This window comes from Equus quagga, chromosome 13 (assembly GCF_021613505.1).
Source record: "Equus quagga isolate Etosha38 chromosome 13, UCLA_HA_Equagga_1.0, whole genome shotgun sequence".
Lineage (NCBI taxonomy): Eukaryota > Metazoa > Chordata > Mammalia > Perissodactyla > Equidae > Equus > Equus quagga.
In genome coordinates, this window is record NC_060279.1 from 90,084,389 (window position 1) to 90,108,909 (window position 24,521).

Genomic DNA, 24,521 nt, shown 5'->3' on the forward strand with positions numbered 1-24,521 from the left:
GTCCCTCCCCTCCCAGGACCTAGCCCCGCCCCTGCAGGGACCCCTGCCCCTCCCCTCGCAGGCCCCGCAGCCCTGCTCCCTACAGAGATCCGTGCCCTGCAGTCGCAAGGCCCGAAGCCCGGCCCCCTACAGAGACCCGTGCCCAACCCCTCACAGGGCTCGAAGCCCCGCCGGGACCCGTGCCTCTTCCCCTCTCGGGCCCTTCCAGCACCGTCCTTCGCAGCCCCCTCCTGCCTTGGTCTTCATTGCCCTCCTAACTCCGCCTCGCTGGCCCCGGCAGCCCCGCCCCTCGCAGGCCCCGCCCCCAGAAAGGCCCCGTCCCTTGCAGCCATCCTAGCTCCGCCCCCCTCGGGGCTGACCCACCGGTCTGTTCACGGCCCCCAGGATCCAGCACTGGAGGCCTCCTTGGCCCCTCCTCCCAAGCCTCCCCTCCCGCGCCCTCCCCTCGATGCCTGGGTCCCACCCCGGCCGCGGTCCTCAGGCGTCATTGGCCCCTTATCTCCGCAGTAACCAGGCCACAACAGTGAGCTTGAAGCACCAGGGACAGGTCCGGCACTGCAGCAGGTAGGGCCCGGGCCTCGCCCCCACGGCCGGCCGGGGGTTTCCCCTTCCCCAAGCAGCCCCGCCGCAGAGATAGAGAGAATCTAGAGGACCAGTCCTCCGTGCTAGAGTCAGAGGGGTGGGGGAGAGGCCTGAGACGGGACCCCTCCGACCCACCGGAGGAACTGAGCCTCCAGGAGAGGCCAGGGCTGGTTCTGGGTCACCCTTTTCCAGATCCTAGCCCCTCGCTGTTGGTTGCCCACTCTCCTCCGGGCCCCCTCCTGCTCGCGGTCTGAAGGGCTCCTGTGTCACCCCTACAGGAGCCCCATCCCCGTTGCTCAAGATGCCTTTGGGATTCTCTGCAAGGAGCACCCGCTCCGAGGATGGAAGCGAGGTCTTCCCAGAGGGACTGGGTAATTGATACGTTCTCGTTTTCTTTCGCTCATTCTTTTCCTCAGTTTCCCCAAGTTCCATGTCCTGTGCTGCTAGGCACTGGGGACTGGGAGACCGTCCAGGAGAGCCCTCTAGTGCCCGAATGGAGGTGGAGCAGGACAGATGGGGGGGCCAAGCCTGGGGAGTGGGGCGCGCCAGGAAGGCTTCCTGCAGGAGGAGACGTTCTCGTGGGGCCCAGAACTCCACCCAGGAATTACCAAGGGGAGAAGAAAGGGAAGAGGCTTTGAGAGAACAGCTTGAGGCTAGAGCAGGGTTTCTCATCCTCCGCACTGCTGACACTTGGGGTCAGGGAATTCTTTGTCGTGGGGGCTGTCCTGTGCGTTGTAGGATGCTCAGCAGCAGCCCTGGTGTCTATCCAGCAACCCCCCCCCCCCCATCAAGGCAATCAAAAATGTCTCCAGACATGGCCAAATGTCCATGGGGGGCACATCGCTCCTGGTTGAGAACCACTGGGCCGTGGGAGGTGGGGCCCTGGAGGACAAGCCTGGAGAGGTGGGTAGGATCAGGTCATGTGAGGTCTTGAACACCGGGCTGAGGAGCTGGGACGATGTCCTGAGAGCGCTGGAGCACGAGGGGAGGCCTATGAGCAGAAATGGGGCAGAGACCGCTCTGGGCGTAGAAAGACCCTCTGGGGCTGTGAGGGGAGGCCAGGAGTTTGAGGAGGAGGCTGGGGTGACGGTCCAGGCAGGAGACGATGAGGCCTGAGCCTAGGGGATGGGCTGAGAGTGAGGAGGCGTGAGGACGGGGCTGAGGACTGTCGGGCAGTGGGGCTGGAAGGGAAGGGAGCGAGCAAGAATGCTGCCCTCTAGGTCTTGGCATCTGCCCTCAACTTGCCCAAGTTCCAGGTCCTGTGCTGTGGGTCCCTGAGGACCGTGAGGGCTTCCAGGAGCGCCCTCTAGTGGGGGAAAGAGATGTGCCCCCAAACCGGGAGCAGGAGTGGGTTTGGGGGAGAAATCCCGAGGTCAGCTTGGGGTCCAGGGAGTATGAAGGGATGAGCAAGCCTGAGGGGTACAGGAACTGAGATGCAGTCCCAGAGGGGCGTGGGGACTCGGTCTGCAGTTCAGCTACCATTTAGGAGACCCTAAGGGAGCCAGAATTCCTAGGTCCTGGGGAGGAAGGTGCTGGGGCCCAGTTACCAGTTGAGTCCCTTGGCTGGTCCTGCCGCAGTAGATTGGGAGCTGAGCAGACTGCAGCGACAATGCAAAGTGATGGAGGGCGAAAGGCGGGCCTACGGCAAGGAGGTCCACCAGCGCATCAACAAGCAACTGTGAGCTGAGTGCGAGGGGGCTGGCCGAAGCGCTGGACTCCTGGGTCCGAGGCGAGGAGGGCAGGCCCGGTGTGTCCGGCCTTTAGTGATCCCGAGCTCTGCCCCTTGCCGGCCTCTCCTCCACCTCCCTCCTGGGGCAGCGAGGAGATCCAGCGTCTGCAGGAGGTGCGGGACAAACTGCAGGTGCAGATCAGCGTCGCCCAGAGCCAGGTCAAGCGGCTGCGAGACGGCGAGAGGCTGGAGAACATGGGCCACCTGCTAAAGTGCCAGGCCCAGGCGCAGGCTGAGGTCAAGGAGCTGCAGGAGCAGACGAGAGCCCTGGACAGGCAGGTGGGTTCTGAGACCAGACTCTGTGAGTCCTATTTAAGGTTCCTAACCTATGTGAGCCTTAGCTTCCTCATCTGAAAAATGAGTTTATTGAAAGCATCCACCTGGGAGAGTTGTGTTCAGTCTCCTGCAGGAATATGGGCGTTTGGGGTTTAGCAGAGTCCCACATCTTCAGAAAGGGGGCTGGTGTGGTCAAAGAGAAAAGTTCACCTTCTGGAGTCAGTGAAACCTGCATTAGAATCCTGGTCCTGCCACGTCGGAGCTGTGTGACCACGAGCAAGTCTTCACCTCTCTGGGCCCTAGTTTCTTCATCCGCATAAAGAGGATGTCGGTAATGCTGCTGAGTCTAGACAGGTTTTTAATCCCACCTGCCTCAAGATCTTGCTATTTGACCTTGGAAACAATTTTCCTTTTTTTTTTTTGAGGAAGATTGGCCCTGAGCTAGCATCCGCGCCTGCCTTCCTCTATTTTGTGTGTGGGATGCCACCACAGCATGGCTTCATAAACAGTGTGCAGGTCCACGCCCAGGATCCGAATCAGTGAGCCCCAGGCCGCCAAAGCAGAGCGTGTGAACTTAACCGCTAGGCTACCAGGCCAGCCCGCACAATGTGACTTTTCTAGGCCAGTGTTCTTTCAAGTTTTTATGACCATGACTCATTGCAATGCAGTTCACACACACGCAGAAGCATATGGATGTAAACACACACACACATAGACCCGAAACAAGAGTTTCACCAAATAATGCTTACTTTTTCTATGTGGGATCCATTCTATTTTTGATTCCAGTCTTCATTAAAAAAAAGTTGCTTGCCCAGACCCAGTGATTTCTTGCCCACTGTGGGATCACAAACAGGAGCTGAAAAGTTACTTACCCTGGTGGTCTGCATTAGTTTGCTATTGCTGCTGGAGGGAAGTACCACAAACTCGATGGCTTCAAATAACACAAATTAATTATCTTACCATGCCGGAGGCCAGGCGTCCAAAATGGATTCCGCTGGGCTAAAATCAGGGTGTTGGCAGGGCTGCATTCGTTTTGAAGGTTTCAGGGGAGAATCTATTTCCTGGCCTCTTCCAGCTTCTAGAGCCACCTGTATTCCTTGGCTCGTGGCTCCTTTCTTTGTCATCTAAGCTAGCCCTCACTGGTTGAGTATTTCTCATGCAGCATCACTCTGACTTCTGTTTTTGTCACCTCCTCTCCTTCTGTGATTCTGACTCTCCTTCTACCTCTTTGACTTACAAGGATCTTTGTGATTATGCTGAGCCCAGCCCGATAACCCGATAACCCAGGATCATCTTCCCATCTCAAGATCTTTTTTTTTTTTTTTGAGGAAGATTAGGCCTGAGTTAACAGCTGTGCCAATTGTCTGGGGACATTCGTTCATTCAACACATATTCACTGAGTGCCTGCTAAGTGCCAGGCACCGTTCTAGGTGTCAAGGACCCAGCAGTGAGCAGAGCAGACAGGGCCCTGCTGTCGTATAGTTTACACTCTCCTGGAGAGACAGACAGTAAGCCAAGTAGAAGCCGAAGAAAGAATTGTTCAGAAGAGATGCTCCAGAATCCAGCACAGAGAAACAAAAAGATGGGAAATATGGGTGGAACTAAGAATGGTTAAGAGACATTGCACATATAGTGAGGTTAAATATATGTCTAATAAGAGTTTCAGAAGAACAGAGAGAGAATGGGACAGGGGTAATGTGTGACAAGATAATATCCAAGAACCTTCCAGAACCAATGGAAGAATGAATCCACAGATTCAAGGACGCCATAGAGTTCAAAACAGGATGAATAAAAAATCCACACTTATACAGAACATAGGGAAATTTCAGAATATAAAAGCAGCCAGAAAATAAAGAAGACATTACAGTCACATGTCACATAATGACGTTTCAGTCAATGATGGACTGCATGTATGACAGCGGTCCCATAAGATTAGTGCCATATAGCCTGGGTGTGTAGTAGGCCCTACCATCTGGGTTTGCGTAATTGCACCCTGTGATGTTCACACAACGATGAAATCACCTAATGATGCACGTCTCAGAATGCATCCCCGTCGTACTTTCAAAGGAGCCGCAGTTAGACTGATAGCTGATTTCCTAAAAGAAACACAGGAAGTCAGAAGATAGTAAGATTGTAACTTCACTGTATAAGAGAGAAAACTGTCAACTTAGAATTCTGTACCTAGTGAAAATACCATCTATGAAAGAGAGAGCAGAATAGACACTTTCTGGGAGAGAAAAACAGAGTTAGCCACAGTGTTTCTCAAACTATATGTTAAAACTTCCGATCTGTGACTGACTGGTACTTTTGTAAGGCTTGTGTCTGGTGTGTCCTGTTTCTAAATGTTTACTCTCATTTTCTCAACTTTGATCAGAGACTGGTGACAGACAGCCCGTGGACGTCCCCAGGTCATGGCACCAGTCTGTGGAGATGTAAAAAAGTACTTGATAAGATTCAGCATCTATTCATGTTAAAAACTCCTAGAAGGGGCTGGCCCCATGGCCGAGTGGTTAAGTTCACGCACTCCACTTTGGCGGCCTAGGGTTTCACCAGTTCGAACCCTGGGTGCGGACCTAGCAACGCTCATCAAGCCATGCTGAGGCAGCGTCCCACACAGCAGAACCAGAAGGACCTACAACTAGAATACACAACTATGTACTGGGGGGCTTTGGGGAGAAGAAGAAGAAAAAAATTGGCAACAGATGTTAGCTCAGGGCCAATCTCTTTAAAAAAAAAGAAAAAGGGGCTGGCCCCGTGGCCTAGTGGTTAAGTTCACATGCTCCGCAGCAGGTGGCCCAGTGTTTCATTGGTTCGAATCCTGGGCGTGGACATGGCACTGCTCATCAAACCACGCTGAGGCAGCATCCCACATGCCACAACTAGAAGGACCCACAGTGAAGAATATACAACTATGTACCAGGGGGCTTTGAGGAGAAAAAGGAAAAAATTAAAAAATCTTTAAAAAAAAAGAAAAAAAACTCCTATAAAACTAGGAATAAAAGGAAATTGAATAAAGGGCAACTATAAAACATCCACAGCAAACATATTTGAGAGCAAAACATGAAAAAAATTCTCTCTGAGATCAGAAACAACATGAGGGTGTCAGCTAGCACCGCTTCTGTTTAACATTGGAGGTCACATCCAGTGCATTATGGCAAGGAAAAGAAAAGAACAATTTAAAGACTGGAGAGGAAGAAATGAAACTGTCAGTATTTGTAGATGGTATATTTGTGTATATGGAAGATCCAGAAGAATCTGACAGTAACTTATTATAATTGACAAGGTATTTTAACAAGGTGGCTGGATACAAATTAATATGCAAAGTTAACGATACTTCCCTGTATTAACAATAACTGTTAGAAAATAAAAGAAGGAAAGATAAATTTATAACAGCCAAAAGAAGCACCTGGGAAGAAATCTAACAAAAGTGTGCAAGACCTCGGTGGAGTAAATTGTAAAATTTTATTGATGGATATTAAGAAGAACTTAATAAATGCAGATATATACCGTATTCATGGATTTGAAGAGTTAGCGTTGTAAAATGTCAGATCTCCAAGTTGATTTGTAGATTCAATGTAATCTTAAAGTACTAGAAGTTGTTTTTTCAGTGATGGAGTGGACAAGCAGATTCTAAAGTTTATATGGAAGTGCAATGAACGAGGTAACTAAGATTTACTTAAAGGAAAGACCAGCAGTGTGGAAGGAGTTGCTCTCTCAGTTATCAACATTTATTATGAGGCTCTTGTAATTGGTGCTGGGCTGATCGAATGGATCAATGGGACAGAAGAGACAGCCCTGAAAGAGAGCTATGTGTCTGTAGACACTTGATCTATGACTTCAAGAAACAGGAAAAGGAGAACTCTAATAATGGTGCTGTGAACACTGGATATCTGTACAGAAGATGAAACCAGTACCTTACCTCACACTGTACCCTGAACTGATTCCCGATGGGCCACAGGTCTCAATGTGTGAACATGAGGAAGGGCTTTCTTAAATAAGTTACAGAAATCTCTACTGAAGGGAAGAGATTGATACATTGCATGACTTTCACATTAATAACTTCTGTTCCTCAAAAGAGCCATAAAGAGTGTGCAAAGTTAGTCATGAAATGGAGAGTTATTGCCAACACATAAAGCTGACAAAGGACTAGTATCAAAAACATATAAGGTACTTCTACAAATCATTAAAGAGTCAGCCCATTTAAAAAGATCGTCAAAGGACTTGAGTTGGCACATCACAAAATAAGAAATTCCAATGTCCAATAAAGGTAGGAATTACTCATTAGTAATCAGAGAAAGGCAAATGAAAATCATAATGAGATATCCTTCAACACTCACCAGATTTTCAAAAATTAGTGTCCGAAGATACCAAGTGTTAGGAGAGAAGGAGCAGTAGGAACTCTTGCCAGCTGTTGGTTGGGGTATAAATGGTCGTATGTGTTCTGAAAAGGCTTTTTTCCCCCCATTATCTATTAAATTTGAAGATAGACATATGCTGTGATGTGGGGTCATTTCCACCCGGCATGGTCACCAGAAGCAGTCTTGAGTTGTACCCGACATTCTCGCTCACAGGATCCAACAGGTTCACTTAATTTCGTGGAAGGAGAGAGGACAAGAAACAACAGCATCTTGGCACAACAGCACCACGTACATCTTCTTTGAGCATCTAGGGGCTGCTTCTCAGCACCTCCAGTGGGAGGGTAACACATGGGTGGTGGTGTTGCCCACCCTGACGTAGGGAAGTGTCATATGCAACAAGAGCCACCTCCTGTAACAGATCGTGAGGGTCGCTTCTAAGCCGCCACGAGGGACGCACTCAGTTATAAGAAATACCCCACCAGGAAACCAGCTTTCTATTCAGTCTTGTCACCTAGGCCCTTAGATCTATGAGCCCGCTCACAATCCTTCCAGTCTGATGGAGTTCACCCATCAGGGGCCGTTTTTATAATGAACACTGTTGCCTGGGAACACAGCTCGTGTTCCATATTTACCTTAACCCAGTGTGTTTCCATGGAAACAGTGTCGGGAGGAAGTAAACCAAAGTCATCTCCCAATAGAAAACGGTTTAGATCTGTCGGAAACACTTCCTCCCACCCAGCAATTCCACTTCTCAGTATATATGCCAGAAACAGGATTCATGTAAAAGAAAGTCGATAGAAGTATTGCTTATATGAGCTAGCTCCAAATTGGAAGCAACCCAAATTTTCATCAATATTTGAATGAACAAATAAACTGTGGTATATTCATATACTGAAATAGTGTACAACAATGAAAAATGAATGAATTACAATTACACACAGCAACATGGGTGAATCTCATAAACCTTTGAAGGAAGAAAAAGTTAAATATACAGGCGGCATTATTTCATTTAGATAAAATTCAAAACCAGGCCAAAGTAAACTGGTTTTTGTTCCTTCCCAAAGCCCCAGTGCATAGTTGTATATCATAGTTATAGGTCATTCTAGTTCTTCTATGTGGGACGCCGCCACAGCATGGCTTGGTGAGTGGTATGTGGGTCCGCGCCCAGGATCTGAACCGGCAAACCCCAGGCCACCGAAGTGGAGCATGCAAACTTAACCACTACGCCACTGGGCCAGCCCCCCAAACTAAACTTTTGTTTAAGGAGTTTACACGTGGGTGATAAAACTGTAAAGAAAAGTGAAGAAATGAATTTCACTTAAGGAAGTGTGGTGAACGGATTAGTGACCCCCCACCACCCCCGCAAAGATGTCCAGGTCCTAATTTCGGAAACCGACGAGTATGTTACTTTACACGATAAAAGAGACTTTGTAGACGTGAGTGCAGATTTTGAGACGGGAAGATCATCCCGGATTAGCAGAATGGGCCCGCTATAATCACGTTTCCTCATGAGAGAGGGGCAGGACGGTCAGAGTCAGAGATGATGATGTGATGTTGGAGAGAGGAGATGTAACAGCAGAAGCAGGTGTTGGAGTGGCCACAAGCTAAGGAATCCAGCCTTTAGAAACCGGAAAAGGCAAGGAGCGAATTCTCCCCCTGGAGCCTCCAGAAGGAATGCAGCCTGGCTCACCTTGATTTTTAACCCAGTGAAACTGACTCAGACTTCTGACCTCCAGACCTATAAGGTAATAAATTGGTTTTGCTTTAAGGCAGTAAATTAGTGGTACTTTGTCGCAGCAGCAATAGAAACCCACACAGGCAGGAGAGTGGTACCCGTGTGGAGAGGAAGACGGCAGTGATGAGAGGGGGCATCGACAAGGCTCTCAGTATTCTAGTTTTAGATCTGGGTGGTGGTTCAAGGATGTTCTCTTAAAATAAACCAAACGTTCTATATACTTTTATGTGCAAAGTTATGTGTTTTTAAAGGAAAAAAGATGTTAAACTATCATAGACCTAAATGTAAAACCTAAAACTGTAAAACTTCTAGAAAGAAACATAGGAGACAATCTTTGTGAGCTTGGGTTAGGCAAAGATTTCTCAGATACAACACCACCAAAAGCATGATCCATAAGTGGACAAATGGATAAACTGGACTCCATAAAATTTAAAAACTTCTCCTCTTCAAAAGATACTGTTCATAGAATGAAAGGACAAGCTCCACATTAGGAGACGGGATTTGCAAAGCATTATCTGATAAAGAACTTGTATCCAGAATATGTTAAGAACTCTCAAACTCAGTAAGAAAACAAATGATGCAATAGGAAAAATGGGTAAAAGACTTAACAGATACTTCACCAAATGTATAAGATGGCAGTAAGCGTGTGACAGACGCTCAACAGTGTCAGTCATTAGGGGAACGCAAATTAAAATCACCAGATACTGCTACACACCTATTAGAACGCCTACAATTAAAAAGACTGACCATACCAAGCGTTGGCGAGGGCATGGAGGAACCGGGGGTCTCGTACCCTGCTTGTGGAAATGTAAATGGTACAACTACTTCGGAAAACAGTTTGGCAGTTCCTAAAAAATTAAACGTACACCTCCCATATGATTCAGACATTCCACTCTTAGGTATTGACCCAAGAGAAAAGAAAGAGATGAATTGTATGTGAATATTCATAACAGCTTTATTTGTAAAATTCAAAATGGAAACAACCCCAATGTCCACCAACAGATGACGGATAAACAAATTGTGGTCCATCCATACGATGGAATACCACTCACCAATAAAAAGGAATGGGCTAATGGGACACCCAATAACAAGGATGAATCTCAAAAGAATTGTTCTGAGTGAAAGAAGGCAGACACCTCCCCCTCAAAAAAAAGAGTATATTCTTTTTTTTTTAAAAGATTTTTATTTTACCTTTTTCTTCCCAAAGCCCCCCGGTACATAGCTGTGCATTTTTAGTTGTGGGTCCTTCTAGTTGTGGCATGTGGGATGCCACCTCAACATGGCCTGATGAGCGGTGCCATGTCCGCGCCCAGGATCCGAACCGGCGAAACCCTGGGCCACCAAAGCAGAGCAAGAGAACTTAACCACTCGGCCCCAGGACCGACCCCCCAAAAAAGAGTATATTCTATGTGATTCTATTAATATAAAACTCTAGAAAATGAGAACTAATCTATAGTGACAGAAAACACACTGGTGACTGCCTGGGGGAGGGGTTGTAGGAAGGAAATGGGAAGAGTGACAAAGAGGCACGAGGACACTTTTGGGGTGATTGATATGTTCCCTATGTTGATGATGGGAAACTCAGCAAACTATATACTTTAAATAAGTGCAGTTTTATTGTCTGTCATTTGTACCTCCACAAAGCTGACCCCCAAATTTCCTACCTCACACCAGGTGAAAACACAGTTCTAGTTGGATTACAGACCTAAACGTGAAAAGCAAAGTTTGAATGCTTTTAAAAATTGGAGGAGAGTGTTTTCTGATCTTGGGGAGAATTCCTTTTTATTTATTTATTTGTTTGTTTGTTTTACTTTATTTTTAAAATTTTATTAGAATTTTTTTTGAGTTCATAATAGTTCACATCATTGAGAAATTTCAGTTGTACATTATTTCTTGTCTGTCACCACATAAGTGCTCCCCTTCACCCCCTGTGCTCACCCTCCACCCCCCTTCCTCTGGTAACCACGGACCTGTTTTCTTTGTCCATGTGTTTGTTTATATTCCGCATATGAGTGAGATCATATGGTGTTTGTCTTTCTCAGTCTGGCTTATTTCACTTAGCATAATTCCCTCTAGGTCCATCCATGTTGTTGCACATGGGATGATTTTGTCTTTTTTATGGCTGAGTAGTATTCCATTGTATATATATATACCACATCTTCTTTATCCAATCATTGGTCAATGGGCACTTGGGTTGCTTCCATGTCTTGGCTATTGTGAATAATGCTGCAATGAACATAGGGGGACATATGTTACTTTGGATTGTTGATTTCAAGTTGTTTGGGTAGATACCCAGTAGTGGAATAGCTGGATCATATGGTAGTTCTATTTTTAGTCTTTTGAGGAATCTCCATACTGTTTTCCATAGTGGCTGCACTAGTTTGCATTTGGGAAGAATTTCTTGAACAAGTGGGTCCTAAACTTTCTTTGTTTCTGGAACCCTTAATTTCTTCGTAATTTTTTAGCCCCCTAAAGAAGCCTGTAACAGTCAGAGGTGTGCTGGGAAATCAGCAGTGAGGAAGGGGGAGGGGAGTGCCCTGATTTGTAGCATTCGCTGATTTTCATAACATAAATACTGTCATCTTGGCTCTGGTGAACATACCCTAAGGCGACCCCCAACAAGTCACATCCTTGTATAACCCCCCCACTTCAGTGCGGGGGGAACCTGTGCGTATCTCTAGCCAACAGAACACGGCACCAGCGATGGGGCATCACTCCCTTGATTAGGTTACGTGATATAAGGCTGCACCTTAGTAGAGTGAAGAGCCATGCTCTCCTGCTGGCCTTGAAGGAGCAAGATGCCATGCTGTGGAGGGGGCCCCATGGCAGGGAACTTCCAGGGGTCCCTCGGAGCTGAGGGCCTCAGTCCCACAGCTGCAAGGGACTGAATTCTGCCAACAACCCCATGAGGAGTCTCAGACGAGACTGCAGCCCTGCCTGACAGCTTAATTGCAGCTTTGTGAGACCCTGGGCAGCGGATCCAGCTGTGCCAGACTCGAGATAGTAAATGGATTTTGTTATAAGCCACTAAGTTTGTGGCTATTAGTTCCACAGAAATAGAAAACTAATACAATGGTCGATTTCAAGCTACTGACAATTTAACTCACATAATTCCTGAAAATGGAAAAATCAGCTCTCCAGCGCTGTCCGAGGGGCCTCCAGTATTGCAAAGCCCAACAGTTTATTTATTAAATGGTTTGGACCAAGCAACCCAATAAGCGTTTGAGCCCCAACAACCTGGAAACCATTTGAAAAAATAATATACACAAATTGCAAAAAAAAATTTCTATTTCATTCTTAAAGAAACCCCCACAATGACTTACCCATGGGATGTTTGTGCCTGTTGGTCCCTGCACAACTTTTCAATCTTGGAGTCAAATTGAACTCGCCACTTTTATTCCGTGCTGATTTTAGTGCAGTGAAATTTGCTTTTTTTCTGTGTGTGTGTGAGGAAGATTGGCCCTGACCTAACATCTGTTGCCAACCCCCCTCTTTCTGCTTGAGGAAGACTGCCACTGAGCTAACATCTGTGCCCATCTTCCTCCATTTTATGTGGGATGCCGCCACAGCGTGGCTTGATGAGTGGTGCCAAGTCAGGGCCCAGGATCCGAACCCTCGAACCCCGGGCCACCGAAGCAGAGCATGCAAACTTAACCACTCCACCACGGGACTGGCCCCCTTTTTTTTAAACTGAAAATTTTACTGGGATAATTGTAGATTCACATGCAGCTGGAAGAAATAATACAGACAGATTCCTTGTACACTTCGCCCCATTTCCCCCAATGGTAACATTTTTGGGTATTTGATGCTTATCACAGCAACTGCTAAAGAGTTGGTTTCACAAAGATGTGACATCATGGAAAGGAATATAGCACCGTGTCGCGGTGAACCCGTGAACTGCCTTGAACTCGAAGTTCACATGATGTCTGACCAAAGTCAGTGTGTCCCCCTCAAAATTTGAAACATCCCCGTGGTGCCCCCTCTGAGTTGGCTGCAATGCTCTCGGGTGCCTGGTGCATGTATCAGTTTCCTAGGGCTTGTCTAACAAACTGGGTGGCTTATATGACAGAGATTGATTATCTCGCAGTCCTGGAGGCCAGAAGTCCAAAATTAGGGTGTCAGCCAGGTCGGCTCCTTCTGAGGCTGTGAGGGGTATCTGTTCCCTGCCTCTCGCCCAGCTTCTGGTGGTTTGCTGACAATCTTTGGCGTTCCTTGGCTTGCAGATGCATCACCCCAATCTCTGCCTTCATTTTCACATGGTGTGCCCCCTGTGTGCATGTCTCTGTGCAAATTTCTCCTCCCTTCCTTTTTCTTTCTTTTTTTTTTTTTTGGTGAGGAAGATTGGCCTTGAGCTAGCATCTGTGCCAATCTTCCTCTATTTTGTATGTGGGATGCCGCCACAGCCTGGCTTGATGAGCGGTGTGTAGGTCTGTGCCCGGGATCCGAATCCGTGAAACCCAGGCTGCGGATGCAGAGGGCGCCAACCCAACCACCATGCCACTAGGCCAGCCCCTGAAATTTCCCCTTTTAATAAAGACACCAGTCATACTGAATTAGGGCCCAACCGAATGACCTCGTTTTAACTTGATCACCTCTGTAAAATCCTGTCTCCCGATAAGGTTACATTCTGAGGTCATTCTGGGGGTTATGACTTCAACATATGAATTTTCAGGGGACACAATTCAACCCATAACAGCACACAAATTGGGAAAGGTGGTATTAAGCCGTTCATTTATTAATTTAGTCTGCACATTTTGTTGAGCACCTACTCTGTGTCAGGCACGAAAAAAGACATGAGTCTGCTCTCAGGGAACTTCCAGTTTAGTTGGGGAGAGAGCACACCCCAAATGAGTAAAGATGAATCCAGAAATGGGAAGGACAGGCTGGAAGCTGGTTTCAGGCGTGGTCAGACCCAGGAACTCTCATGGCATCAGGGCTCATCCTTTTCGTCTCTCAGTCTCTTGTCTCCACTTTGTCTGTTGGCCTCGTTCTCCCAGGATCCTCCGTGTGGTGGGGACTATGACAGCAAAGTCCTGGGGTCCCATCCATCCAGTTCATACATTTCCCCCCAAATATCAGGAAAGGATTCAGGCTGGCTGAGCTTGGGTTCCGTGTACCTCTCTAGGGGGACTGTCCAGACCTGGGTCCTGTGCCTGTCAGGGGGGCTTATTGTGGCTGGAAGCCAGAACCACATGGAGGGTTGGGTACTGTCAGCAGACGAAGGGTAGAGAAGATGGGAGGCCACAAGAACGCACCTGACAGCAGGTGTCAGCCACACTCAACTCATTCACTCTCCCACTCATGTCCTCCCTCCATTGCTCAACCTCTCCCACATTCAGCGAACAAGCTGGTACCATTCTCTTTCCTCCAGATCCAGGAGTGGGAGACCCGGATCTATGCTCTTGGTAAGGATAGCAGAGCCCCAGGAGTCATCCTGGATCAGAAGGTCAAGGTCCGGCGACGGATCAAGATCCTAGAAAACCAGTTGGACAGGGTGAGGGGCAGCCTCTTGGCTCTCTCCAGGCCTGAACTCTGGGGCTTGGGAGAAGAACTGAGCGTGGGGTTAAGTTCTGGAAATGGGGGACCAGATTCCTGGATGTGGGCAGGCCTGAAGCAATGGGCTCCCTGAGTCAGGAGACAGGATGCTGGAGGGGTGGAGGGTCTCCAGGGAAAGGAGGCCGTTGCATGGGCCCTTGACGGGGGACCGGGCGATGCTCTCGGGGTCCCCCAAGAGGGAACGGGCTCCATCTCTGACAAGTAGCATCCCCCCTTGGCTGAGTGTGGAGGAGGGGGGCAGGCCAGGCCTCAGACAGACTCTTGGCATCCTCTTCCCACCTTCCAGGTCACCTGTCGCTTTGACACCCAGCTGGTGCGCAACGCCGCCCTGCGAGAGGAGCTGGATCTCCTGCGGATCGAGAGGAACCGCTATCTGAATGTGGACCGCAAGCTGCAGAAGGTCGGTGGCCCTGAAACTCGGGACCCCTTGGCCCAGCTGGGGTGGAGGACAGAGGGATTCCCACCGAGTTTCTCCCCACAGCTGCTCAGCCCGCCTTCTCCAACCCTCAGGCTTCGAGTATGGAACTGACCTGAGCCATAGGTTTACTTTAGTCCAGAGGGAAGGCAGACCTGGAAAATGTTCCAGGATGCCCCTAACTAAGAAAGCAGCCTCATTTAGATCTGCAGAAAGCAGAGAAGTCATTTTATTTTCTTTTGAGGAAGATTAGCCCTGAGCTAACATCTGCCACCAATCCTCCTCTTTTTGCTGAGGAAGACTGGCCCTGAGCTAACATCCCTGACCATCTTCCTCTACTTTATATGTGGGATGCCTACCACAGCATGGCGTGCCAAGCAGTGCCATGTCCACACCCGGGATCCGAACTGGCGAACCCTGGGACGCCGAAGCGGAACGTGCGCACTTAACCACTGTGCCACCGGGCCGGCCCCAAAGATGTCATTTTGAATATTACCACCGAGGGCAACCAATGAGCAAGGAAGACCATTTACATTCTAGGGGTTTCTCAGTAACCTTTGAAGTCCTTTCAAAAACCCTCCCTTTCTCCCTCTGCCTTCCTCTCCCTCCTCCCTTCCCCCCTCTTTCTTTTTTAACTTCTACTTTAAAATAATTTCAAATTTGCAGAAAAGGTGCAAGAATGGCACAAAGAACTATATATCCTTCACCAAGATTGATAATTTGCCACATTTCCTCTGTGTGTGTGTGTTTGTGTAATTATTATTTTTACTGAAAATAATTTATTATTACAATTGCTGAACCATTTGAGAGTACACTGCAGACATAATTGCCTAAGAACTTCAGTATGTATTTCTGAAGAACAAGACCATTTTCTTAGAGTTATCCAAGTCAGGAACTTTCACGTTGTTCCAATTCTAAACAGTTCACATTTAAAGTTTGCTGATTGTCCCAATGACGTCCTTTATAGCTAATTTGATTTTCCTGCTCCAGGTGGGGAGCCCACAGTGCATTTGGTTGTTCTGGTTCCGTTCATCTGGAATAGTCCCTCAGCCCCTCTTTGTCTTCATGACTTTGACTTTTTTTTTTTGGTGAGGAAGATTGGCCCTGATGTTAGCTCTATTTTGTATGTAGGACACCTCCACAGCATGGCTTGATGAGCAGTGTGCAGGTCCGTGCCTGGGATCTGAACCCTAGAACCCCAGGCCACCAAAGTGGAGTGTGTGAACTTAACCACTTGGCCACAGGGCTAGCCCCTGAACTTTGACACTGTGGAAGTGACCAGGCCAGTTGTGTTGTACGGGGTCCGTCAATATGGGTTCATCTGATCTTTCCTCATGATCACATTCAGGTTGTGCATTGTTGGCAGAATATCACAGAGGTTGTATCAGGAGGTACATTATATCAGGGGGGATGGGATGTCAGTTGGTCCGATAACTAGTGACGTTGACTAGGGTCACTGGGTTAGCCGACACAGAGTTTTCCTCTTTGTAATGAATAAGTAGTCTGGGGAGATCCTTTTGGACTGTGTAAATATTCTGTTCCCTGACACACTTTCTCTCAGTTGTTTTAGCCTGAATAATTAATGAGTCTTACCTGAATCGTTATTACTGCAATGGCTGCCAAAGGTGCTTTTTCTATCATTTCTTCTACATTTATAAGACGGCATTTTACATAAGAAAGAGCTTCTCATTCTCCCCTGAATATTTATATGTTATCAGTAAACAATTGTGTATTCTTACTTTATTCTATGGGTTATAGTCCATACTGGTCATTATTCCTTACGATGTTCAAATTGTCCCAGATTTGGCTCATGGGAGCCCCTTCAAGCTGACTTCTGTGTCCTCTTGACACGCCCGTCGTTTTTTTGAGCACTTCCTTACTTTCTGGTCCAGGAACATGGTCCAGATCATCTTGTACTCATTCTGTCTCAACTCTCAAGTCAGCCACTTCTCCACAGAGTCCCGGTTCTTTCTACTGGGGGGTGGGTGCTGAGAAACCAAGAGACAGGCGCTAAGAGTCCTCATTGCTACTGGGGAGTCATTGCTTTGAGGCCCCCTCTCTAGAGAGAGCTAGGAAACACACATGTATATTCCAAAATCATGAGTCCATGTTGATACTGCTCATTCCAATCCGGCATCACTGGGCTATTCCTGAACACTCCCCATTTCATCTTTCTTCTCTCTTCCCCCGCAGCGGGAACCCTGGCTCCCAGCAGCATCAGTATGCTTGCTCATTTGCTCAGTCCTACAAAACACACAGAGTTTCAGGATTGCTACAGCGGTCCCACCATGCCCGAACCCAAGAAGCACAGTTCACGACTTGTTTGTGGTTTGTTGTGCCGTCTGAGGCATGGGGGTCCGTCTATCGATCTTCAAATCGTTGGATTCAGAAGTCACTTGCATTAGTTTCCATTTTTTGTCCTCCCTGTGTTTCTGTTCTTTGAGGGATGATCAGGCTCCTGCTTCTGTTTGCATTCGGTTTAGTTCTCCCCTAGCCTCATTGATTTAATTTTCTTTATGAATATGCAAACCATTAACAGGATTCCCCAATCAAAACTTTTCCGAAAGCGTGTCCAGGAGAAACATCATTTCCTCCCGGTCTCTTCCACTTCATTCCCATCCAGCCTCTGTAGCTTATGGTTATCCATCCTGGGTTTCTTTTTGCCAAAGTGTATGTGTGTGTGCGTGAGCGCATGCACGTTTATACACATGCATATGTATATGGGTATTACATTAATATATACACATTATATATGTATATGCATGTGTGTATATACATTAACACATATATACACATTATATATGTAAAAATCTGTTATTTCCCCCCTTCTTTCTCTTGAAGACCCATAACACTGCACAGACATTTCCATGGAACTAGAAAGCATCTCATTGTGGGCACAAATGAAATTCACGCAAATGTCTGGACCCGACCAGAGAGTCAGTGGGCGCTCTCAGGAGTTTCCTGGGCTGGGCGTGTCCCCGCTTCGAACTCCTCAGTTTGGCTTCGCCTTAGCTTCATCCGTCTTTAGGATCCCTTTCCGGGGCTGGCGGCCGCTCAGTGGGCAGGTCCACCTGGAAGGCACAGGAGCTCGTCTTCTCCCTGGGGACGCGGGGCCTGGAGGAACGGCCTACAGTTGAGGCTGTAGGAGTGGCCTCTGTGTTGTTCTCTGGGCAGGAGATCCAGCATCTCCGGCACACGGTCGACGCACTCATGGTCTCCTCCACGTCGGCCTACGCCGTCAGGTAGGGCCCGCGGGGTGCCCTGGATCGCTCAGAACAGCACCCACGTTTTCTTAAGGCAGTGGCGGGGGCAGGGGTTCCGAACTCAAGAAACAGACCGTCAGAACCTACATTTTCTTTTTTCATACGATGCCCCTTTCTCTACCTCCTCCACCGATTTCCCAGCTCCCGGGGGGAGGTCTGACCCCACCCATCCCTGTGACCCTCGGCGACCCCAACCCAACCTCGGATCTCCCTGCCCCGCTGACCTCCCCCAGGGAGGAGGCGAAGGCCAAGATGGGCATGCTGCGGGAGCGCGCGGAGAAGGAGGGGGCCCAGAACGACACGGAGGTGCAGACCCTGCAGCGGCAGATAGCGCACCTGGAGCAGCTGCACCGCTTCCTCAAGCTCAAGAACAACGACCGGCAGCCGGACCCCGTCATCGTGGCGAAGCGCGACAAGCGGGGTGAGGCCCGCGCGCCACCAGGCGCCCCGCGGCTCGCTCGGGGCGGGGTCTCCCCGCGCTGCACGGCACCGGCCTGCAGGGGGCGGGACGGGGTCTGCGCGGCTGAACCGGGCGCGCCCACCCCACGCAGGCCCCTCGGCGCTGGTGGCCGCCCTGCACGCCGCCTCACTGCCCTCTCTGCCCCCAGCCCAGGAGGTGGCCGACGGCTTCCGCAAGACCTCCCAGGAGAAGCTGGTGCTGCGCTACGAGGACGCCCTGAATAGACTGTCCCAGCTGACCGGCGAGAGCGACCCGGACCTGCTGGTGGAGAAGTACCTGGAGAGTGAGCACCTGGCGGGGCGGCGGGGGGGATGGGGGACCCCGGGCGCGCGGCCCGGCCCCCGAATCAGGTGCGCCCCGGGACGCCCGCGCGGGCGCCGGAGGAACCAGGACTCCGGCTCCGTCCTACTCGCCCTGACCGTCGGGCCTGCCTCTGCCCCTCTGTCCCCTCCTTTGTCCCCATCCCCGCCTTCTCCGTGCCCGCTCCCCAAACTCTCTACCCGGGCCTTCCGTCCTCTCCTGCTGGGTCTGTCTCCCTCCTCCTTGCAGCCCTCCAACCTCTCCCAGGGTGTGCGTCTCCGTCTTTGTGTTTCCGTCGGATTTCGCTGGGCGTGTCCGTCTCCCCGCCTCCGGCGTCTCCGCTCCCCTGTTCCTCCCTCCTTCCCCCCATTCCTGGCCTGCGGGTCTCTCCAAACTTACCCTCCATCTCGGTGTTTCTCTCTCCGCGCGCCTGTGGCCGTCTGGCTCCCGGCGTCCTCGGTTCTCTCTTCGCCCATCTCTACTGTTTTCTTTCCCTCTCTTCTCAATCTTTCTGTTTCTCTCTCCGTATTTCTGGGTCTCTTTGTGGCTTTCTCTCTGTCGCGATGTCTTTCTCTCTCTCTGACTTGCTCTATATTTCTCTGTGTCTCCTTTCTCTTCGTCTCTGTCTCTCCTTGTCTCTGCGTCGTCTTTCTCAACATCTCTTTTCTCTGTCCTTCTGTGCGTCTCTCTGTCTCTGCTTTCCTCTCTGGACCCGCTTTTCCCGACTCTCCCCCAGTGGAGGAGCGCAACTTCGCGGAGTTCAACTTCATCAACGAGCAAAACTCGGAGCTGGAGCACCTGCAGGACGAGATCAAGGGGGTGAGCGAGACCCGCCCGCTCCCCAGCCCCGCCCTCGCTCCGCGCCTCTGCACCGGTCTCCTCCTCTCCCTGCCTCGGCCCCCCTATCCCGGAGCTGGGCTCAGAGTTCCGCCGCGTCCCGCAGATGCAGGAGGCCATGGCGAGCACGCGCGCCAGCGAGGCGAACCGGCGCTCGCTGCAAGAGCAGCAGCGGGCCGAGCTGCAGCAGCGCGTGGACGAGGTGCACGCAGAGGCCGAGAGCCTGGAGGCCCGCTTCCAGGTCTTTCGGGGCCAGCTGGAGAAACTCAAGGCCGGTGAGTCCCCGCCCCACCTCCTCATCTGGGAGGAGGCAATGAGCACGCGGAGGGCCCAGCCCGGGGCTGGCCACTTGAAGGCATTCCGTGGGATGACTTTGTAAAGTGCACTTGCTTGTTGGTCCATCCCATATCCATCCGTTCATCCATCGTATTTATCCATTCACCCATCTGTCAATCCCAACAGTCTCATATCCATCCATCCATCCCGTATTCACCCATCCATCAATCCAACTGTCCATCCATCCATCCATCCAGTGTTCACCCATTCATCAATCCAACCATCCCTGTCTATCTATCCATACCGTATTCGCCCACCCATTAATCCAACCGTCCACCCATCCATCCCTCCCTCCCTCCCTCCATCCATCCTGTATTCACTTATCCATCAACCCAACTGTCTGTCTGTCCTTCCATCCATCCCTGTATCCATCCAGTATTTATCTATTCATCCTCCATCAATCCAACTGCTCAATATCCATCACTGGTCCAGTATCCATCCATCCATCCTGCATCCACCCCATATCCATGCATCCATCCAGTATTCATCCATCCATCATATTTATCTATTCACCCATCCATCAATCCAACCATCCCATGTCCATCCATCCATCCAGTATTCATCTATCCATCATATTTATCCATTCACCCATCCATCAGTCCAACCGTCCATCCATTCATCCATCCATCTATCCATCCATCCTGTATTCACTCATCCATCAATCCAACTGTCGGTCTGTCCTTCCATCCACCCAGTGTTTATCTATTCATCCTCCATCAATCCAACTGCTCCATATCCATCACTGGTCCAGTATCCATCCATCCATCCTGCATCCATCCTTCCATCCTTCCAGTGTGGAGTGCTCACGAGTCAGGCTGGCCTGGGTTTGAATCCCAGCTCCACCACTGGTGAACCTTGGTGTGTGGTTCCCTCTGTCTGAGCCCCTCTGGAAACGCGATGGCAGTGCCTCCTCTGGAGGGTTGTTATGAGAATTAGATGGCGTGATGGATGGAAGGCTAAAGGTGGAGAGAGACAGAAAAGTGTCGGCGGTGGTGGGGAACAAGCAGGAGAGCCACCTCTGGTGCAGAGTAGGAGCTGAATGACTGGTGGATCCTCCTTGGCTCTGTCACTGTGACCACTGTGCCAAGTCCTGTGCTAGGCGATGAGGACCCCATGGGGAGACTGACGTGGGTGCTGGGTGCTTGTAACCCGGGGCGAGCATGGAGGACACCCAGTGCTCTGCAGGAGCAAGAGGGGCCCCAACTCAGCACGGAGTACAGGACCAGAGTCTGTACAGGGGCCCCGTGCAGAAAGAAAATGCGGGAAGCCTTGTTAAAAAATTACCAAGAGTTTCAAGGTAGCAACAGCAGAGCATCAGACCAAATGCGGGGCCCGTCAGAGCACAGGGCCCTGTGCCTCTGTGCCGGTTGCACACCCGCGGAGCAGGCTCTGCTGGGGGCCGGGGAAGGCTTCCTGGAAGTGTGATACTTCGGGTTGACTTCGAAGGATGAACATTTAACTGAAAAACTGGGGAGGGGGGTTGCTCCCAGCAGGTGGGGCCAAGGCCTGGAGCTGCGTTCAGGGGGTGCAGGTTCTCTGTGCAAAGCGGGGAATGCAAGGGCGTGGGTGGGAGTTGAAGACAGTCAGACCCGGGCTGGGGCACTGGGGCTTTTTCCTGGAGGTGCTGGGGAGCCATGGAGGTTGTGAGCAGGAGAAGGTAGTGCATAGGGAGGTTAGGGGGACGAGGATGGAGGTGGGGTACGGGGCACAGAGGTATCAGACTGATGGGCTATGGGGGTGAGGGGTGAGGGGCACTGAGGTCGGCCTGGTGAGAGCGAGGCCCCTTCCTGAGATGGGGAAGCTGGGATGAGTGGGTTTGGGGAATGGCCTTGAGCGCAGTGTGAGTGGTCTGGGGCTGTTCAAGGAGGAACCCCAGGAGGAAGCTGCCTATGACCCTGGAGCTCAGGTGGAGGTGGCACGGGCACAGGAGGTGGGGGTGCTGTATGGCTGGATGCAGATTTTTGTTAACGTCATGGGTTTCATTAAAAATAACCAGTTAACTAACTCAAGACAAGCGGGCCATGCACAGGTCAGTTGTGAGAGTGGGTCACGACAGTGACCAACAGGTCAACCAACGACAGTGATTAATCTATTCATGTGCAACTGGGGTCCAGTACTAAAGGAACAAAGCAGGCTGGGTGCTGCCCCGGGTCTCCTCCGACCTCTCCCGTGGAGCACGCGTGCGCGTGAGTGTTTCTTGGGGAGAGATCCCGGGCTGAGGAATCGCTGGGTTGGATGGAAGGTGGGTGTCCCGGAGCTGTGTGGAGTCTTTCCGTTTGGAGCTCCCGTGTCAGGTTTTCCTTTGACCCCCGTCATTTCTTGCCTTCTGTGGTTCCGAGCCCCGTGGCCAGGGACACCACGACGCCCTCCTGCTGCCTGGGTGCCTGAGCTCGAGCAGGTCCCCTTGCATCTTTTTTTTTTTTTAAGATTTTATTTTTATTTTTTTCCTTTTTCTCCCCAAAGCCCCCTGGTACATAGTTGTATATTCTTCGTTGTGGGTCCTTCTAGTTGTGGCATGTGGGACGCCGCCTCAGCGTGGTTTGGTGAGCAGTGCCATGTCCGCGCCCAGGATTCGAACCAACGAAACACTGGGCCACCTGCAGCGGAGCGCGCGAACTTAACCACTCGGCCACGGGGCCAGCCCCCGCTTCCATCTTTGAGCCTTGCTTGCCGCCTCCAGAGAACGGGGCGGGAGGGGACTCGAGGCGGGGAGAGGGCTGGCACCCAGTGGGCAGCGGCTCCATGACGGCCTGTGACCTCCGATCCCAGACATCCAGCAGCTCTTCACCAAGGCCCAGTGTGACAGCACCGTGATCAAGGACCTCCTGGGGGTCAAGACCTTCATGCGAGATCGGGACATCGGGCTCTTCCTGGGCCTCATCGAGAAGCGGCTGGTGGAACTCCTGACAGTGCAGGCCTTCCTAGACAGCCAGGTGAGGACAGAGGGGGTGTGGAGGGTGACGGGGGGGGGGGGGGGGCTAGAGCCTTGGAGGCTGTGGCCTGGGACATGGGCTTGAGCTGACCACTGGCTTACCCACCCCCAAGACCTACACCTCCAGCCTGGCCAGCGCCGCCCTCCTGGTCCTGGGCCAGAGCCCCGAGGATCTTGTGAAGAAGGTGGTCACACCTCAGCTCCCTGAGAACCTGTGAGGCATTGGGCAAGAGGGAGGAGGAGGGGAGGGAGCTTCTGTGGGGACAGAGGGGACAAATGGGATGGAGGGTTCTGAGGGGCTCTTTGGGACCCGAGGGTGGGTGTGGCTCAAGAGGGTACTCCCTCTCTGTGATGAGGAGCCATTGGCCTTTTGTGGGTCGAGAGTGTAGTCCCTTCCTGTCTTCTCTCCACTTGAGGGAGGACCCCCCTGGTTTTGAGGCCAAAGATGACTATCCCATGAGCAAGGAGGAGCTGCTGAGCCAAGTGGTGAAGTCGGTGAGACGGGGAGCTTGCCGGGGTGGCGGTAGGACCTCAGCCCCGCTTTGGGACCCTGACACACTTCCCCGGCAGCTGGAGGTGCGGGAGCAGAACCTGAAGGAGCTGACCGAGGTTATAAGGAAGGCGGACAGCGCCCGGAGCACGAGCCTGCCCAGGACGCGGAGGGCCAGCTCGGCCTCACCGCTGGCGACCACCAGGAGCCCCAGTAATGTCCCCGGCTCCATCTTGAGCCACAAGACGAATGGCATCCTGGTGTCCAGCGGCGGCCGTGCCACCAGCTCCAATGTCGGCCACGTCACCTTTGGTGACCCCAGCTCCAGCGCAGACCACGTGACCTTTGGCCCCCCCAGCACCAATGAGGGACTGATGTCTGGCCAGAGCTCGACGGCAGGCCGAGTGACCTTCGAACCCCTCAGCTCGAGTAGCTACCTGGGGTCCACTGGCTACGTGGGATCCAGCAAAGGCCAGGAAAGCTTTGGAGGCGTGGAGCACAGAGTCCCTGGGTCAGAATCGAGTGGAGGCCCAGAGTCCAGCAGAGGCCAAGTCTCGAGCAGTGGCGCGGCCTCCAGCACCGGCCTGGACTCTACCACCAGCAAAGACTCCCGGAACGACGACTAGGGGCACCTGGCTGCCACCCTGCCCCTGGCTCCTTGCAGGGCCTTCCTTGTCTGTGTCTCCGCCTCCTGATTTCCCCTTTGACTCGCCATCCTTCTCTCCCAGTTCCGGGCCTGTCTCTTTGCCCCGACGTCTGTCTCCACCTCCCCTTCAACGTATCCCCTTCTCTCTCTCCATCTGCTCTTCCTCATCTCCTCATCTCTGTCCCCTGGTCCCTTTCTGTTGCTCACCCTCCTTTCCCTTTCTGCCCCCCAAAGGCCTGTTCTCTTAGTTTCCCATTCCGCGTGTCTGTCTTGTCACCTTGTCTATCTCCCCGTCTCCTGACCTCTCTGCTTCTCCGCCCCCACTCCACCCTGTTTCTGCTTCTCCATTTCTAATTCCCTCTCCTCCTCTCCATCTCCCGGGCTCTCCTGGCATCTCATGTCCCTGTCTCTGTAGCCCCTCATTCTTTGTCCTCCCCAAGAGCCCCCAGCACTGAGCAGTGGGAGAAGAATCGGGGCAAAGATGTCAGGGTCAGCAGGAGCTGTGACCACAGGAAATAAAGGTCAGAGCTGACTTTTACCCCAGCCTGGTTACAAGTGTATATGTGAGAGCGTGAGCTGGAGACATGGCCGTTTCCTCCACCTCCA

At 51.1% G+C, this 24,521-nt stretch overlaps 1 protein-coding gene across 3 annotated transcripts; it reads left to right on the forward strand.

The window, feature by feature from the left end:
• The first annotated feature begins 483 nt into the window (after positions 1 to 483).
• Positions 484 to 24,453, forward strand: ODAD1 (outer dynein arm docking complex subunit 1). 3 transcript variants are annotated; one of them, XM_046684255.1, is made up of 15 exons: positions 484 to 564; positions 861 to 953; positions 2,161 to 2,260; positions 2,401 to 2,590; positions 14,052 to 14,174; positions 14,523 to 14,636; positions 17,826 to 17,893; positions 18,148 to 18,335; positions 18,523 to 18,657; positions 19,411 to 19,493; positions 19,618 to 19,786; positions 22,617 to 22,780; positions 22,893 to 22,993; positions 23,196 to 23,274; positions 23,350 to 24,453. In XM_046684255.1, exons 2-15 carry the CDS (start codon positions 884 to 886, stop codon positions 23,893 to 23,895), a joined length of 2,130 nt encoding a protein of 709 aa, XP_046540211.1. In that variant the 5' UTR covers positions 484 to 564; positions 861 to 883; the 3' UTR covers positions 23,896 to 24,453. The 3 variants fall into 3 exon arrangements, with proteins under 3 accessions (XP_046540211.1, XP_046540212.1, XP_046540213.1); XM_046684256.1 differs by having other exon boundaries at positions 2,164 to 2,260; XM_046684257.1 differs by lacking the exon at positions 14,052 to 14,174.
• Positions 24,454 to 24,521: the final 68 nt, after the last annotated feature.

Excerpts from the sequence above, each read along its gene's own strand:
- ODAD1 (XM_046684255.1), top strand. The coding sequence starts at position 884 with ATGCCTTTGGGATTCTCTGCAAGGAGCACCCGCTCCGAGGATGGAAGC. Across the intron at positions 18,336-18,522 it reads GGCGAAGCGCGACAAGCGGG|CCCAGGAGGTGGCCGACGGC; the intron begins GTGAGGCCCGCG and ends CTCTGCCCCCAG. Across the intron at positions 22,994-23,195 it reads CCTCAGCTCCCTGAGAACCT|GGAGGACCCCCCTGGTTTTG; the intron begins GTGAGGCATTGG and ends TCTCCACTTGAG.